General features: G+C 44.3%; 1 protein-coding gene across 1 annotated transcript in view; it reads right to left on the bottom strand.

Moving 5' to 3' along the window:
• LOC144100187 (uncharacterized) overlaps nt 1-16,075 on the bottom strand; it is a 33,445-nt gene extending 17,370 nt beyond the window's left edge. Inside the window, exons 1-8 of the mRNA XM_077633206.1 lie at nt 15,941-16,075; nt 13,839-13,909; nt 11,714-11,763; nt 11,274-11,410; nt 10,481-10,507; nt 9,951-10,018; nt 6,531-6,620; nt 1,103-1,231 (exon numbers count right to left, since the gene is read on the bottom strand). Coding sequence (XP_077489332.1) covers nt 1,103-1,231; nt 6,531-6,620; nt 9,951-10,018; nt 10,481-10,507; nt 11,274-11,410; nt 11,714-11,763; nt 13,839-13,902 — 565 coding nt within the window. The 5' untranslated portion in view covers nt 13,903-13,909; nt 15,941-16,075. The remainder of the gene's footprint in view (nt 1-1,102; nt 1,232-6,530; nt 6,621-9,950; nt 10,019-10,480; nt 10,508-11,273; nt 11,411-11,713; nt 11,764-13,838; nt 13,910-15,940) is intronic.
• Between the last annotated feature and the right edge of the window lie 697 nt (nt 16,076-16,772).

The following is a 16,772-nucleotide window of genomic DNA, read 5'->3' as shown; positions in this document are numbered from 1 at the left end:
AATAATGCACCAAACGCAGAGTTGCAGTGCCTAATCTAGCAATGCAATTGCACCACCTGCACTTCTGGTGCTCGAAGTTTGTCACCGATTTGTCACCGATTGTAACTCTCACTCAGTAGCCAGCAAGCTGTTGGCCTGAACCGCGGTTCAGACTGAAGTTCAAAAAAAGGAGTTCATAAAACGGTCATCCTTTTTGTTTTCTTTTGAAACCAGACAAGCGGTAGGGCTTACGCAGTTATACCTAATGGACGTGCGAAAGCACTGTTTAGCCTGGTTGGCTCAATGTTCTGCTTTAGTAGGTCGTTGGCACGTCTAGCGACGATGTTAGTTGGATGTAAGTATTAGTTGATGAAGGCAACGATTACAAATGCACAACGCGAGAATGTCTTGCAGTTTACCACGAGGGGTGATCGAAGCGAGTCGTGATCGATTGGGCACAGATGGAGCTAATGCAGCTATACCTGGCTTATGTGTCATAAGCCGTTAATAAGCGGTTACTTGGTGCCTTAAGAAAAAATAAAAGTGTCGCTGTTTCAGAAGGCAAAATTTATTTCAATTGAACGCATTAGGATCAATAACGAGGCGTGAGAAACTATCGTATACAATTTAAGGCAGATCCAAAGCTGCAGCATTTGCCTAGAAGTAAAGTATTGGCATCACCTACAAGATGACCGCGGTTGGAAAAACAGTTCCCACTCATTTTACCACCGGAATAAAAAATCCCAATAATAATGTAATCGGCTAGACAATTCACATTAACAACTCGAAATTACATGCCGAACTGGGTTACAATGTTTCCTTTTTTATGTTTTGTGATATGTCGCATGCAGCTCACTTGTTATGCAGCGGTTACCGCCATCCGCTCAGAGAGGAATAGTCTGCATTTTGGTATGAGTGCCTTTATTAATCAAACACTGCTATGAAACAGTGGGTTTAATTGGGAGCATGAGGACGATACCATGAGAATACTGCTATGGCTTCGATAGCTCCTTTCAGATAGGAATGGATGCAAAACGCTATGTCGTTTTAACATTTGCCTCCATACTACGTTCTGGAATGATACCAATCAGACGGAATATTCACCATTTTTCGCTTTGCTTACCCTTCTCTTCTTTTGTATTAGTACATTTGGTCAGGTCTACTACAGCGCCTGTTCCGCATTTCTCCACAAATCTTTTTTGGCATTTAATTGTGTGGTTATACCCCCAAAGCACACAGGGAGGGCGGCGCCCTGAAAACAAAAAAAAAAAGAAAAACAGTTAGACAGTCGCAAAACTTAAAATCAGTAGCAACCTCATCCCGGTGAAGAGAATATTGTGAACGTTTATGAGGTTTAGGGCTCCAAAGTGACTGAAGTCATGGGGGGCGCCGTAGTGGGGGAGTGTGGATAATTTCTATCTCCTGGGTTTCTTTCAAGCGCACTGACATTTCACACTACACAGGCCTGTTTCAACGCCATCGAAATGTGACCACCGCAGCTTGGGTCGAGCCCACGTCTTTCGGGTTAGCAGAAGAGCACTATAAGCACTGAGGCATCGTGGTGGGTATATTGAACGAATGCCGTAGGATGAGAAACTATTGAAAATAGGTAAATACTACGCTGTAGAGGGCAATTTTATCCAAACAGCTTGGTACGGTGGTAATGCTCTCGCGGAGACGGAACTGAATATAAACGAGGACATATGCCGCGCAGTGCATCATACAATGAACTGCACGTCGTCATTCCGGCGGTGGGTAGTAAAGAGGCAATAAGATTCAGAGTAGTCACTGCTCACACGACAAGTTGCCATCATGCATTCCTTAAACGGGCAGCCGGTGTCGTTTTAACAGTTGGTTGAGGCTCACTCCCTGGAGTCCTCTTGTGACCGAGCAAACCTAGAGTACAAGGCTCACCGTGCCATTCCTGCTTTGGAACAAACAAAAATTACGTTGTATAGAGTACCAGTGAAATTGCTCTGTTCATTCTGTTTTGGCAACTGTTAACGACAATTTCTGGGTTGTGTGCAGAGAAATTTCGGTTTGACAAAATTTTACCGCTTATTTCAGAGAAGTTCTTTACTACTTGACCCCGGGCGCCCTACGCGGCCCAGGTCACTCCCACTGCTTGACCTGCATGGCTAGACATGCTCATTATCCCCCTCCCCGTGCTCCATGGTGCGGACATTGCAGCTTGTGGTAGATAAAGCGCAAAAAAGGCACCTGTAACGCAAAGGGGAACTCGGGGACTCTGTTTGCGAACGACACAAGAACAGGGCCTGAGCTTCAGCAAAAGTCAATAGGCTGCTGGAATGTGGGCCCACCTAACCGACCCCGATTTATTTTGATGGACACCTATAACCGATGTGCCAGCTAATTGCTGGCAACCTTTTAAAAGAGACGTGACGGTATTGATCACTGAAACCACATGGGGTTTCTTGTTGGTTGCGTGGGTTACCCTACTGTTCATCTTTGTTCTCCTGAGTAATTTTTGTTAAACAAACTCAGCTAGCTCGAAATGACTTCCTCCAGAAACAAAGGGCTTGCTGGGAAGTAATAGAATGTGTAGATAAACCACCACCCTATACGTTGGTTCCAAAGGTACAATTTGTCAGATAGTTTTTAAGCACGAAATACTTTCAGCTGCCGTTGTTCCAGCTACCTGTGCGCCGTAAGTGGTGGTGCCTAGGAATAGAGGGAAAGCACGGAGGTGAAAATAAAGGAACATTAACGAAAGTTTTAGCCGCCCCCCGGTGCTCACGTGCTGGGATGCTACGTGCTGGGAAAATGGGCTACGGCAGGGTTATGGCACTTGCATACGCCGCCCAGCTCCTCACAGCGCCGGTTTGAAGAACATACAGGCGTCCCATTAACCACGTTTGTTGGAACGATTGTATGAAGAACCGGTACTCCAGGCTCCCGTCACCAACAAATAGAAGATTAAATAGGTGAGCCCCACCAACTACGTCCGCCTAAATGCTTGCTGCGGTAGCAGATACCCCTATACCTCAGTACCAACTGGCATGCAGCTCATAAAAACCTATGTAAAGGGGTACTCGCTTATTTAATAGTTAGCATAGAATAAGTATAACGATAACAACACTCTAAAAAATGGACGTGGTTTAGCTCTGGTTAAACCTGGAGTGACGCGATAGCTGCAGCTGGCCGGGTCGCTCGGTCGAATTGCAAAGTCAGTCTTTCGCCGCTGCGTTTCGCTGGGCGCTCTCTCTTCATCTTCGTCCCGGGACGCGGATTCACTCTCTCCATTCCTCCTCCACTCTGTTTCGCAGGCGCGCCGCGCTGCCGGCAGCTGCCATGGTGGCCACGGCACCGCCAAGCTGAAGGTTCGAAATGCCATCGCAATGTAGGCCCGCGGCGCGCACACCACCGACGTGCTCTGACGTCACTCCGCGCCTGCGCGCAACTGGCGAGGCGGGCGGCGTCTGCTCCGCCGTCGGCGCAGCGGCGCGCACACCAGATGCGGGCTATGACGTCACTTCGCACATGCGCACAGCTGGCGAAGCAGTGGTGCCACGGGTCAGCGCGCAGGCACGCTGACCTCGCTAAGTGGCTGGCGTTGTGTTGCTATCGCTACAAAACTGGCTGTATGTTTGTACGCAGCAAACCATAAGAGCGAAGCTAAAATTGAAAAAGATACTGAACGGAAACATTTTTAAACACTGCGGATGCCCGTTTGCTTGTGGCACCCGTGCCACTGGGCTCAGGCACGTACAACGGTAATCAGCCGCTGAGGAGAAGCACCATTTGGAGAGGAGCCGGAGCCGGCGCCTGACTATCCAGCTTAACTCCCCATAACCATTATGAGACCGTATCAGGGCCTTCTAACAGTCCAGACCTCCAGAACGCAGACGGCACTCTGCTCTCACTGATTCGTTTTTCTTCTGCTTTTGTTATCTTTGATGTCTTACCAACGAGCCAATGACTGTCTCCTCTTCAGAAAACCAGTTGACGGCACCTGCAGAGTAGACTGCAGCTACCACCGTCTACGAGACGCTCTGGAACATGTTTAGCCGCTCCTGAAATTCATTTAATGTTTTCATGTGCTGTGGACGGCGCAGTGGGGGAAGGGGACTCGGGGGTACTGTCAATTGCTAGGTAAAGCAGTCGTCACCTAGGCCGGAGAACGACCTTTGAACGACCTTCTGCCCAATCGCGTTATCCAAGTATGACCATGACCATATGTGGTACTGTTATGGTGTCGAACCCTTGACTCTTGAACTTTCCCCAGTACCTTACTTGACTTGTGACCTCTGACCTTGAGATTACCTCCGACATTGGGTGACATGTGGGTGGACCTTTGACGTTAAGAACATCTGATGGGGTGATGTCAAGCCACGTGATGAGATCCGATGGGGGTGTCTGAAGACCATGTGATTCCACGGGATAGCCATGTGGTCGTGTGGATATATACAGAACTGTTGTCGCGAGCGTGTAGCATATTTCCCATGGATGAGCCTCAGATGCTCAGAAAGCGTCCTTGCTTCTCGCGGAATTCCAGAATAAGCCAAGTTCAGCCACTGCCAATTTTCTTTCAGGTCATTACCGTGTCCAGCGGGACGAACGTACCAATGATCTGCACAAAAATACCCCGATCGCAAACACACCACATACGTCGACGACGCTGAATATACTAAGCAGAAAACTTGCTGCGGCAGCTGCATCCCGTACTGGCTCCCTTCTTGTGTCCACGACGGTTCGCTTTTGCTCCTCGGAAGAGGCAGATAAATTTGCGATGGCTATATGGCCATAGCTTACACATCGTGCACTACTATACTTATTAACTCTCAGTCTGCAGTACGTAGCTTTGCCAAAGACCGTCTTTCCCTCACTGTTCTTTACATTTTTCGGACAGTCCCCTTCAATAGCCGTACCATTTCCTTCACTTAGGTCTAGATCGCAGCTCACACTGCACACGCGCAGGAAAACGTGCCCTCCACACGACCTTCCTCAAGGTCTCGCCCACCAAGCAGGACTGTTCCCCTACTTCCATGCGATATTTCAAGCGATGGACCACTTGTGCATGTACCACGCCATTACAATGCTTTGCGGACTTCAACGACTACGGTTTCCAGCGAGCGACAAATCTCTTACAAAATCTGTACTAGTCCTTTGGCGTCAGCTTCAAGCACTGGCTCTCCCTACACTGTATACAAGAATACGCCTAAATGTTAATAAAAAGCAGTAAGCTCTGCTCTTGCGCACTGCTTTTAGGGGTACGTTACGCTGTCCGAGTTTGGGAGCAGATTTCGATCATAAATATACGTAATGCTTACTCTCGCCAACGGAGGTACGTTCCCACTCCAAAGAACAGTAACCTGATGCAGTTAGCAGTGAGACGAGACTTTTAAACACTACACCGGGGGTCTCGAGGTTAGCAAATTAAGAAGTTTGTAAGCTCGGTTAATGTCTTCAAAAACAGGGAATTCGTTTAAGTGGCCACCGAAATGTATTCCATATTTTTAGTGATGGAAATCTTCCCCAGTGCTTGGACAGCACACTCTGCACCTAAAAGGTGTGCGCTACAAGAAAGGTTGCTTCCTTTATATTCTTTTTGTGTTTAGAGTGCACGAAAGCCCAGTGTGCTGCCTCGTTTCCTGTTGCCTATAGCCCCTAATGCGCCCTCTGATGTCAGCGTCCCAATAGAGCCCACAACATACAGGCTTGCCCCGCTGATATCTACCAGCTTGAACTGCGACTAGAAAACTTTTGAGCGGCAAGAGGTGGCCATGCTCATATCAGAAGTGGCTGTCCAACGCTGGCCCCTAGAGCCAGCCACCGAAGTCAACATGAAGGAACATTTTCCGAACACCTGGCGTCATCCTCAAGTTCCGCTGTGTTTTCCTGTAGTAAGTAATAAATATTTTCCTCGCCCTGTTTAAATTTCTGCTTGTGTTCACTGAATGACTGTTGTCATGCAATTTCTTACAAATGAGGTCACAAGAAGTTCATACAGGTTTGTGTAATATCAGTTTTCCTTCTGTTCTCGCTTGTGCACGTACGAGGTCCGATCGTTTAACGACACGCATACATTCTTAGTGTGGCGAAAACTGTGCATAGCAAGGGGAAGTCCGCTATTATTTCTTAATGCTCCGTTGCCTTCTATCTAGGGGCCTATGTTTTTCAACCCCGGCATTGAAGAGATGTGGCAGGCAGGAAAACGAAAGGAATATGCTCAGAATTTACAAATCACACTTTACTCCAAAAATAATTTACAGCTTCACCGCGACATTGTAGCTTTCCGTATGACAATGTATCTGTTAAATGTTGTGTGAGCAATGGAAATCTTTGTAAAAGTGTTTCCAGTGAGCCGACGTTTGCAGCAAGGCTCACCACGGAACAGCATATAGGACAATCCTTCTTATTGTTCGCAAGAGTAATTAGCATTGATTCGAACCAAATTTGAATGGCAGGTTCGAGACGAGTGAGTTGCTCTAGCAGATTACTGTGAACTGCACTCTTTCGTTCTCTAACTCGCCTTATTCAGGTACTTAATTTGAAGCTCTGTGCAAGTCGGTCAATGCGATCATACTTACCTTTGTCAGGGGAGCTTCCCAAAATAATGCACTGCTTATTCTTCGCATATTTCAGATATTGCGGCTCCGTCCAGGAAGCTGGAAGCGAAACTGACAACGAGAGCAATGTAAGCAAACACAGACAAAATTCATCGCTTTTGTTGTTCAAATCAGGAAAGCAAAAAAAAATTTACATTGCCAACGTTTCATTACAAACATTTCACTTCGAAATAGCTTTTTGTATGAAACAAACATCACCAAGGGAGGGGGCTATTCTAATATCGAGGAAAGCTGGGAGCTTGAGTGCGAAGTTTGAGCTCGCTGTTTCACAATATTGAATGTCTCATGGAATTAAGGAATTCACGTGCGTCACACCTTCCGTGCTGGACAATTTCTAGCCCTATATTCACAAAACACAAGTGCTTCCCTAGAAAAAATTTTTATTTAATTATTCTTATTTCTGGACTCGAAGTGGCTTTTCTCATTCTCTCCAGCAGAAATTGCTAGAGTAGCCAGCCTCAGTGAACTGTTGAAAAGAACACCAGACACTTCGAGTACATTTATAAAAAATTTCATTCTACAAACCTGAATGCAGTGCCGCAAAGAGAAATACAGAAGACTAGGCAAACTTTTTTTCCTCCGGAGTGAAGAATGCAGGTGAGATTAGAAGTAAAATTATAGTAGCGGAAACAGGTCAGCGGCAAAAAGCCTGAGCAAAGGCTGCACGCCAAAAATATGTATTCAATAGAGGTTTCGATACTGGAACCTGCTAATGCCGATCGCGTGACTTCATTTAAGATGTAGCTGGCAAAGAAACTTTTTTTGAAGAGCAAGCGTGACAGTTCGCCTCACTGGAGAATTATTTCCATAAGGTTTAGTAAGTTTAATGCTTTGATATAGTAGTGTACAGAAGCACGATTATAAAATGAAAGCTGTGATTCTAAACGACACTAAATCAACTTGGGTTCATTGTGCATCAACTACATCAACTTGGTGTCATTGTACCTTGCGTTCGGAGCGCCTTTCGCATATACATTTTGCTTTGCAGGTAACAAAGTACGAAATGGGTCTAGGTAGTGGTTGCTTCTCGCGTTGTCAGTAGGGTGGCATAAATCTGGCGCACAATGTCAGAGGAGCCCCCGGCTGTCAAGACGTTCACTCACCGCATACTTTTGCCTGTTTGCGTGCTGACTAAACGCAGCAGCATTGACAAGCACCATTAGGAATTTTTTTATTAGCCCTCTTACATCATACGCTCCGTGCGGGAAATTCATGCTTAAGAATTATTAGGTGAACAATAATGAATGCTGGCTAAGTACAATATGAAAATTAGCGCGAAGGGGAACAGAAGAACTATTTTGCATCATAAAATTCAAGCAACTCATCCAAGAAAGTTCGATTGCTCTCAACGAGAAAGCCACACTTTGATACTTCATTCTCTCTTCCAGTTGAGCGAGAGCTAAGTGGCTTTAACTAGAAACCAACACCTGTGGAGGTGCCAACTTTTATGCCCAGAAACGTCTGGTCGCCATCGCAGGTGTAGAAGTTCACTTTCTACAAATGCAGCGGAGATTTAAGCCGTAAGCTGTCAATTAAATCTACTTTTTCTCAGCGTTCTGATGACAGCCTCTGATGACTATAAAAAACAGAATGACATGAAAACCGCACTCTTGGTGTTTCTATAAAGACTTTAATCTCATATAGAAGAAGTTGAGCACAGGCTGTGCAAATAATGACATTCCTGTTGAGCATGTAGTTATAAAGAACAGGAGTGCATCATCGCAATATTTTTCAAAAAGACGCCGTTAAACGAAAGGTTTTATAATTCAGCTGAGCTATCGAGCCTCATATTGTTTGCTAATTTAAAAAAAAATGACTAATTTTCGCAGTTAGTCGGAAAACACACGCCCCAAAGTCCAATTAAAAGACAGGAGGAATATCGAAAAAAAACTGAGATCAACTCAGTTCTCTTTGAAACATCACTTCCACAGAAGGAGAAAGCCAGAAAAGCAGATTGACATTATGAAGCCACATAGTTTTGCACTGGTTGGTTTAGTGAAGTCTTCAAGTTCTTTTCTGGTAATAATTTTATTTCGGTCTTTTAAATTAAACAATTGCATGTTTGTTTCTCTCTACTCGTCTTCGCTCATTAACTTAAGTAGGATTGTTTCTTCTACTACGGCTTTTTTTCTTCCAGGCGAAGATTCGGGTCCAAGCAGCGCTTGAGCAATACAATGTAGAAGTCTTATGACTCTCATTGAGTTGATGGGCTGCAGATATCAGAGCGGGCTGAATTATAAAAGGATACGTCTTGTTTCTGTGCGCGGTAACTAAACGCCAGGCTTTCAAGATTTTCATATATGGTTGTTTCAACGAAAGAGGCCCAGAATTTCTCAATATATGCTATTTGCCTTTCAAAATTTCGTTTGCGACGTTAAATTTCAGTGTGTTGGCGGGGATTGGAAAAGAGGTTAACCGTATTAATATGCTACAATTGTTAACTATTTTCCAATTGTCTTTTAAAAAAAATATCAGGAGCTTGCTTGCAATGTAATATTTTTAACAGGCCGTTAGTCAAGCAATATGTGTTCAGAATTTCAAACACGCGATTACTCTTGGTTGTGGGACTTCAAAAAAAATGACAGTGGTTTAGCTCCGGTTAAACCTGGCGTGACGCGATAGCATACATCTGGCCGAGTGGAACTTGCTCAGTTGAATTGCAAAGTCAGTCTTTCACCGCTCCGTTTCGCTGGGCGTTCCTTCATCTTCGTCCCACTTGACATGGCGCATGCGCACAGCTGTGGCAGCTCGGTTTCCCAGCTTCTCCGCACCACGTGGCTCGTCACGTGACCAACCACGTGGCGGTGGCGGCGCCGCCACGGTCATGTGCCACCACCACGCTGAAGGCTCGAAATGCTACCGTAATGTAGCTATCTCTACAATAACGTCCCCCGCACGCCCTTATGAGCAAGATCACGTCGTAAAGGCGCATCCATCCCCACTTTTCAGGCTGTGGCGCGGGTTGACGTGACCCTCCCTGACCCGCCTGCGGTGCGGTGCTCGCCGCTGCTCGTTTCCACACAGCCGAGGGAAGGACACGTGGCTTGTGCTCCATGGAGGAACACGTTGTCTTGTACACCGCTTAGCGTGCTCAGTAGAGACGCGCTCGTCGAGAACAGAGCACGTCAAGGACAATTGCTTTTTTTAAAAAGTGATGTGGCAGTTACGAACGGCGTCTACAAATTTCCTATCACTAGGCACCTCAATCTGAACATTCACCGGCTCGTGAAAATACCGATTTTTCAGAATTCGTGTTTTCATCCGCTGAAAAAAAAACGGTGTTTAGAAAAAGACGCGCACGGTACAATTCACGCGTACGATATATTTCTTTTTTCACAGTTAACTCTGCATGAAAAATTTCACGAGGGAAAGCACGCTCACCTCCCTCAAATTTGACTTGAAGGGAAGCGGGAGAACTTTTGTTTACATAGATGCGTATAGTTGTTTCCCTGTAAGAAAAGCATGGATGCAAAGACAATAGAAGGTTCATCAGGCTACACTTTTTGAGTAAATGCATGCAAAACGGGGCTTGAAACAAAGGGAGGCAGCTTTCTAAATTGATTTTAGTCTTGCATTTTCGTACCGCAACGTATGAGTGGACAACGTAATGAGAACAGATACTATGGTTTCACCATCGGAGCTTGCTAGATAACCTAAACATCAGCGTACTCTTAACATCCCCGGCACAGAATATCCAAGCAGTAGAAAACCATCGGCAGCTGTATTGGCCTCTATATGTCAAAGCGCTCTTAGCTCTTTTCCAACACAAAATATGGCTAACTCTAAGCCTTATTCACTCGACATTACGCTCTACAGACATCAGTAAAAGTTGTTTCCAACGCTAAGAAAAGTACTATTGTAGTTCCCACGAAGTGCTGACAGTACAAAATAAATTCATTCAGTATACTTACAATTGGGAAACTTTCGTGCCAGTCTCTCTGAAAACACGATAAAGTTCTTTTAGTTCATATCTATAACCAATGGTGAAGTCTTCTAAACATAAAGACGTATCCCGTCCAGACTTATACTTCTTTTGTGTTCATGTGTTTCAAGGAATGACAATCATAAAAAGAGAAATTAGTATTGCACAAAAAGTACCACACCAATGAGTACTTAACTCCTAACAGGACTGAACAAAGTGGGTGTTGTCGTTTCAAGGATACAATATGGATACGGTGATTTTAGCATTTGGTTTTAGCTGGTGAGCGAGCACTTCTATTTATCGAATTTCTGTTTGTTGTGTTCCGAAAGAATTATACCCTGATTACCTCGTTAAGCTAAATGCGATTTGAGAGTACTAGCATATTTGCACTTGCTTAGCTTCGTTTGTTTACTCTTCGTTAAGCTTGAAAATTATGGTTGCACTCACATCCTCTCCCAGGTATTCCTCGGCTTTATTTTGCGATCAGTCGCCTAAGTTGATCATTGCGATTCGAGCCGCCGATCCATCAGATCGGCGGTTTGTGAGGAGTCTGAAGACACATGTACTCGCTTTTCTAATACACGTTTCTTCCGCAACTTCATCATTACCTTTTCGTTTCTGGTATCTGCATTAGCTCTGAACCGCGTTGGTTACCCTCTCTCTTTTTCCGCATGTCATTTAGCAAGGTTGCGAAATGTTACGAAAGGCTTACCATAAACCATTTATATATTTTGCGAGAATTGTCTAGCAGAATGGGCTAAAAAAAATCGGATAGCACTTACATTTTGTTAATCTTTAATGTCCGGAGAGCTCCTTTACTTGTTTTGTTTATGTATTTGGAAATCAGGCAGCTCGGAATTCTCTTTGTTATTTGCGGGGAAAACATGAGTAGACGAAGATCTTCGTCTTTGCGTATCATCTGGATAAAATAGACAATGCACTTTATCACAACTCACAAATTCCCCTACTACCGGTTCCTCAAACTCCGCCGCCACCGCGGCTGTTCGGTCTTTATAGGAATGTGTGGAAAGTGATTTGCCTCCTTTGTACTGAACTAACAATTCTAGCCTCATAATGTGAACGCATTCTAATGAAGGCCACGTTTTCAAGGCACAGCAAGGCAGTACACTTTAAGCAATCCGTCATTTCAAGCGGCCGGTAACCTATTGGCACATTATTTTTTGCACTTTAATATAAAGGAAAAATGTACAAGTCTACACACCTCCAAGGTTCTCGTATAGGTTTTAGTGCTTTTCGGCTTTTCTCGAGGCCCTGGAAATAATCAATAAAATGGAAATGAATTTGATTTATTTTCAGTCGGACGGAATGTAGCTCTATTAGCTCACTGTGTTTCTTGCAGCAATTAAAAAGCCTCACATGACTGTTATGACTATGTAAGCGAGATTGAGCGATAGCTGGTGTAATGGTCAAATGATGCACCCATGCACTGGCATGCGGCTCATCCAAACAGAGCCACCCGTCGGATTATGCGACGCGGTTACGCCAACGGTGACGACGGCGGCGCGCAAGTCACGGACGGGCGGCTAACAGCTATCGCTGTAAAAGGCGTCTTACACAGGGAATTGTTCCCGCTTACCACTGCAGGTATGAGGTTGAGCGTTAGGGCCATTTATCGCCAGATATTTTTGGCACTTATTCCCCTGCTAGAGGACTCCTTGTTGGGTAAGATCATTGTTTTCGTAATTTCATTGCAACTTTCAATACCATGTTGTACAAGCAGCAAATTCATTGTGTAATTGCCTACAGCAAACGACTGCACAACACGATATTTTTGGTTTGGTTTGGTTTGGGGGAATTTAACGTCTCAAAGCGACTCAGGCTATGAGGGACGCCGTAGTGAAGGGCTCCAGAAATTTCGACCGCCTCGGGTTCTTTAACGTGCACTGACATCGCACAGTACACGGTCCACTAAAATTTCGCCTACATCGAAATTCGACCCCCACGGCCGGGATCGAACCCGCGTCTTTCGGGCCAGCAGCCGAGTGCCATAACCATTGAGCCACCGCGGCTGCGTACGATATTTTTGATGTCGTCAAAGGCAGACATAGCGATAACATCTATCGAGGTCTTTTTTGTCCCTAGTCACAGGCCTTAGACTTTACATAATATTTTTAAGCGAAACAAACCGGGAAGAGTAAATTCATTCAGTTCAGTGAAGGCTTACCGCAATAATTAAATGTATTTTCGGCGCATTCCTTTTTTGACGGTGTCCTAAATATACATGTGCTAGAAGTTTCTTAATTATTACTCATAGCTAGGGATTGAGCGGGTCTGTATTTAACTCTCAAAATTCATCGTACTTTCTGCGGGTTTTTGAAGATCTACCGTTATGAAGCGGAAGTTCATTACGTTAGGTAAAGGCACTCTTCGCGTGGAAGTAAATTTGGCCTTCTTTGACCTTCAACCGAGGAGAAACCATGTGACAGCTATGACGTCACTCAGCCGCCGCCGCCGCAACAGAGCGCTCGCCTCAGTTTCTATAGGCTCTCGGCGATCATCGTGTTCATTGGCGTTGACAGCGTTCTAGACTCCGATGATTTTTAAGAAAGGAAGGGCGCATAACTTGACCCCTGGGTCATCGGACACTTTAGTCGCGCTTCGAGGTACGTGGCGGTGGTGACAGTTAGATGTGGGCTGCATGCATTAGCGCTGAAAACGTTGTGGTAGACACGCGGCACTGCAGCAACAGTCCGTACCGTTCATTGGGTGACCAACCTCTCGCGCCCAACCATATATTTAACCGCCACCTGACAGGGTGGCACGGTGATATATATATATATATATATATATATATATATATATATATATATATATATATATATATATATATATATATATTACATTCGCCGAACAGTCGCCGAAACCAAGGTGCATAGGGGAATGTAATTTTTTTTATTAATGTGTTGTGCTGATCAATGGGATAAAGATACTTAGATTAATCTATCGCTTAAAGAAAATTACTTATAAAGCTGCAGAAAAGACAACCATGCCATGATCGCACCTTGAGAAGTTGAAAATACCTTGTGTCATGGCGCTCCTCGGCCATAGATGACCTTGCGCCATAAAAGCCATAATCATCATGAGCTGTTGCTATCATGGTCCGCTTACCATCATAGAACAAGTCGCCATGTCAACAAAATGAGTACACTGTGCCTGTTTCACAAATTATTGCAGTGCAAGTTGTGTGCCAAAATTAGGCAGCAATTATTTTGAACTATCAGAGTGGAAAAGATCATCACTACAATAAATTATAACCTTTAATGACTGCGCGTATTAGTGATCGGTTGTCTTGTAAACTTCGAAAAAAACAAACAAAATTCACTCACGTTTTGTTGCGCATAGCCCGAATCCCACAATAAATAAAGCAACAAGTAGCATTCCTCTTTGCATCTTCAACCTGCAAAAAAAAAAGTTAATATCATGCTGCTTTTAATGGTTGGCGCAAAAAAACTGACGGAAACTTATTGCTGGGCTATGTTTATAAAGTGCAAAGAAAAAATAGGTTTTCACGCGCAGTGTAGACAGCGCCAGCACTCACAAGAAAAGGTTGCAATAGTGTTTCGAAACACCGATTGAAATCTGCTCGTTTTAAACGGCACAATGTGATGGCAATTCTGAGGAGCATAGAATAATGAAAATCGGCGGAATATAAAAACTACGGCTCAATAAGTCTCCAGCAGCTTATTTCTTCAAGAAACAGGCACTTTTTTTCTACATAAAATCATTAAACCTCCACGAAGACTTCCTGCCCTCAGCATATATATCCGAGGATTCTGTAATTACGCTGCATCCCTCATAAACCGAGCAGCCTGTCTTAAGACCCTCTTCCTTTTCTCTGAAGGAGGTGAAGGTTTCTGGGAGTATTCGAACGTGTGAAGAATTGTGAAAAGCAGGTAATATCGATTTGCATCTTCCTTTTCTTCTTTCCAGTGCGCTGCGCATGTTAATAGAAAACTCTTTATCGCAGTTTTCTTATTGATATAGTACGAGATCTCCTATGCTGCTGTCTATACTTTATCTTGATGTAGAGAGAAGGGCGACTGCGCAACACGTGTTTTAAACTTTTGAACCTGCACAGTTCTACAATAGCGTTATGTCTGCCTTTATGCTTAAATAAGATTTGTCGGGCTACTTCGTTCGCAGTGAATTAAAAGGGCATACTGCGGGGAAGGGTTACGACAAACGGAAAGGAACACACACGACACTTACTTGCGGAGAATAAAGTGCGTTAGTAAGCTTCGTGCTTATTCCTTTTTTTTTTTTGTCTCCACCCTCTCGCGCAGTATACCCTTCTCATTCTGCCTTTATGTCAGCTGTGCGTTAACGATACGCTGCAGCTCATGCACTAGCGCATAAAAACGCATTCCTCCTTATCAATTTTTACTGATCCGCAGTACCCGGGTTCGAACCCCACCGCGGCGGCTGCGTTTTCATGGAGGAAAATTGTTAAGGCGCCCGTGTGCTGTGCGATGTCAGTGCACGTTAAAGATCCCCAGGTGGTCGAAATTATTCCGGAGCCCTCCACTACGGCACATCTTCCTTCCTTTCCTCTTTCACTCCCTCCTTTATCTCTTCTCTCACGGCGCGGTTCAGGTGTCCGCCGATATATGAGACAGATACTGCGCCATTTCCTTTCCACAAAAACAATTATTATTATTATTATTATTATTATTATTATTATTATTATTATTATTATTATTATTATTATTATTATTATTATTATTATTATTATTATTATTATTATTATTATTATTATTATTATTATTATTATTATTATTATTAAATTTTAATCCATCAGATCTTGGACATGAACAACTGGCTCCTTTAGGAATTAGAATGCAGCTAATTCCACATAATATCAGATAATTTTGGGAAGGAACAGCCACTGCAAGCATCAACGTTCAAAAAATTTCGCTGTTTTCACACTTGATGCGAATGTCTGTAGGCTTCAAAAATTCTACTGATGAAGGCGAAAGCGCGAATATGGGTGGCAGCATTACATAGAAAATATTTATGAAGATCTTTGCAGAACCAGCTTGCTTGAGCGCTTGTTAGCTGCGCACCGAACTTTCTCGGCTTGAATATTAATGCATGTCTGCGCAGTCTCATTAGTCTGTTCACAAAATAAAAAGAACTTTGAAGGCGGAGCGCGCCTCCTGTAAGTAAAACTCAATTAAAAGAACAATGGTGTGTGTACAACATCCTTTTCCAGCTTGAATGGCTTCTTTTAAGATTCAACAATACACAGTGATATAAAATGGGGCCCTTCCGGAGGCTGGCATGCATGGCGTTAATGACAGGAGTCTATGTCTTGTTGAAGCAACAGGGCAATGTGCGCTGCTTGGTGCACTGAGGGCCGGAGCTTTCACTCATGGAGGAGGAAACGTTTCTCGAGTAGAAAAAGAAAATATGTGCTGTGAACACATACCTAAGATAGCACAAACAGAATTCTCCAAATTGAGCACAGCTGGAGCAGAGATTCTGGCATGAAACGTAGACGCTTGATCATTGCACAGCTCATCTTATGTAGCTAAAACCGTTTGGACTGCGCAGATGTCGATTGCAGAAAATGGTATTTGTGGCAGCTTTGCGTAGCACTCATTTTCCTGAAGGTCGGGCGTAGCCAGCTCAAATATAGTTCATCGCTCATATGTCTTCGAACGTTGTTTTTTTTATTTGCTTCGAAGAGCATTATGACCTTCAAGAGACCTCGACATTGACACCATTCGGTGGGTAAAGTCAAAAGAGCACAAATGAGGCACACGGTAGAAGCCGGTTGCCAACAAGCGTATGGTATGATTGGCTAATGCCAGTTCTGATGCTATTGCCCTTCGGCGACCTCATTATTCACGCATACGCGGGATTAGTATGCGTTGTGGGAACTTCTACGGCATGATAATGCCATTGGCTTTTCGTTTCCAGAAAGGACACGAGGGCCTGCTTAGCCAAATGCGACGGGAAATTATCTTGACGCCGGCAGAGCGGAGAGGCACGCGGAATGTCTCTGCGATCCACTCCAGCTGATATTGCGGCTTGGACTTGTAAATTGACGGTCGCTGCAGAACAGTGATACCGAGAGGAGCGTAACATTTCTGGTAGCGGTCAAATTACAACTCCCGAAGGATGTACTCTTCAAGGTTGTACATCATGAACTGACTTGATTAACATTTGCGAGTGGCCTACGTTGTTCTTTTTGTCTGAAATTGGAGAATATTAATAATGTGCGGGCTTCTACTGCCACTCGCGCGTTTCTAATGATA

Source organism: Amblyomma americanum, chromosome 8 (genome assembly GCF_052857255.1).
Source record: "Amblyomma americanum isolate KBUSLIRL-KWMA chromosome 8, ASM5285725v1, whole genome shotgun sequence".
NCBI classification, from domain to species: domain Eukaryota; kingdom Metazoa; phylum Arthropoda; class Arachnida; order Ixodida; family Ixodidae; genus Amblyomma; species Amblyomma americanum.
The sequence above is the reverse complement of the archived record's forward strand: the minus strand, read 5'-3'. Positions and strand labels throughout refer to the sequence as shown.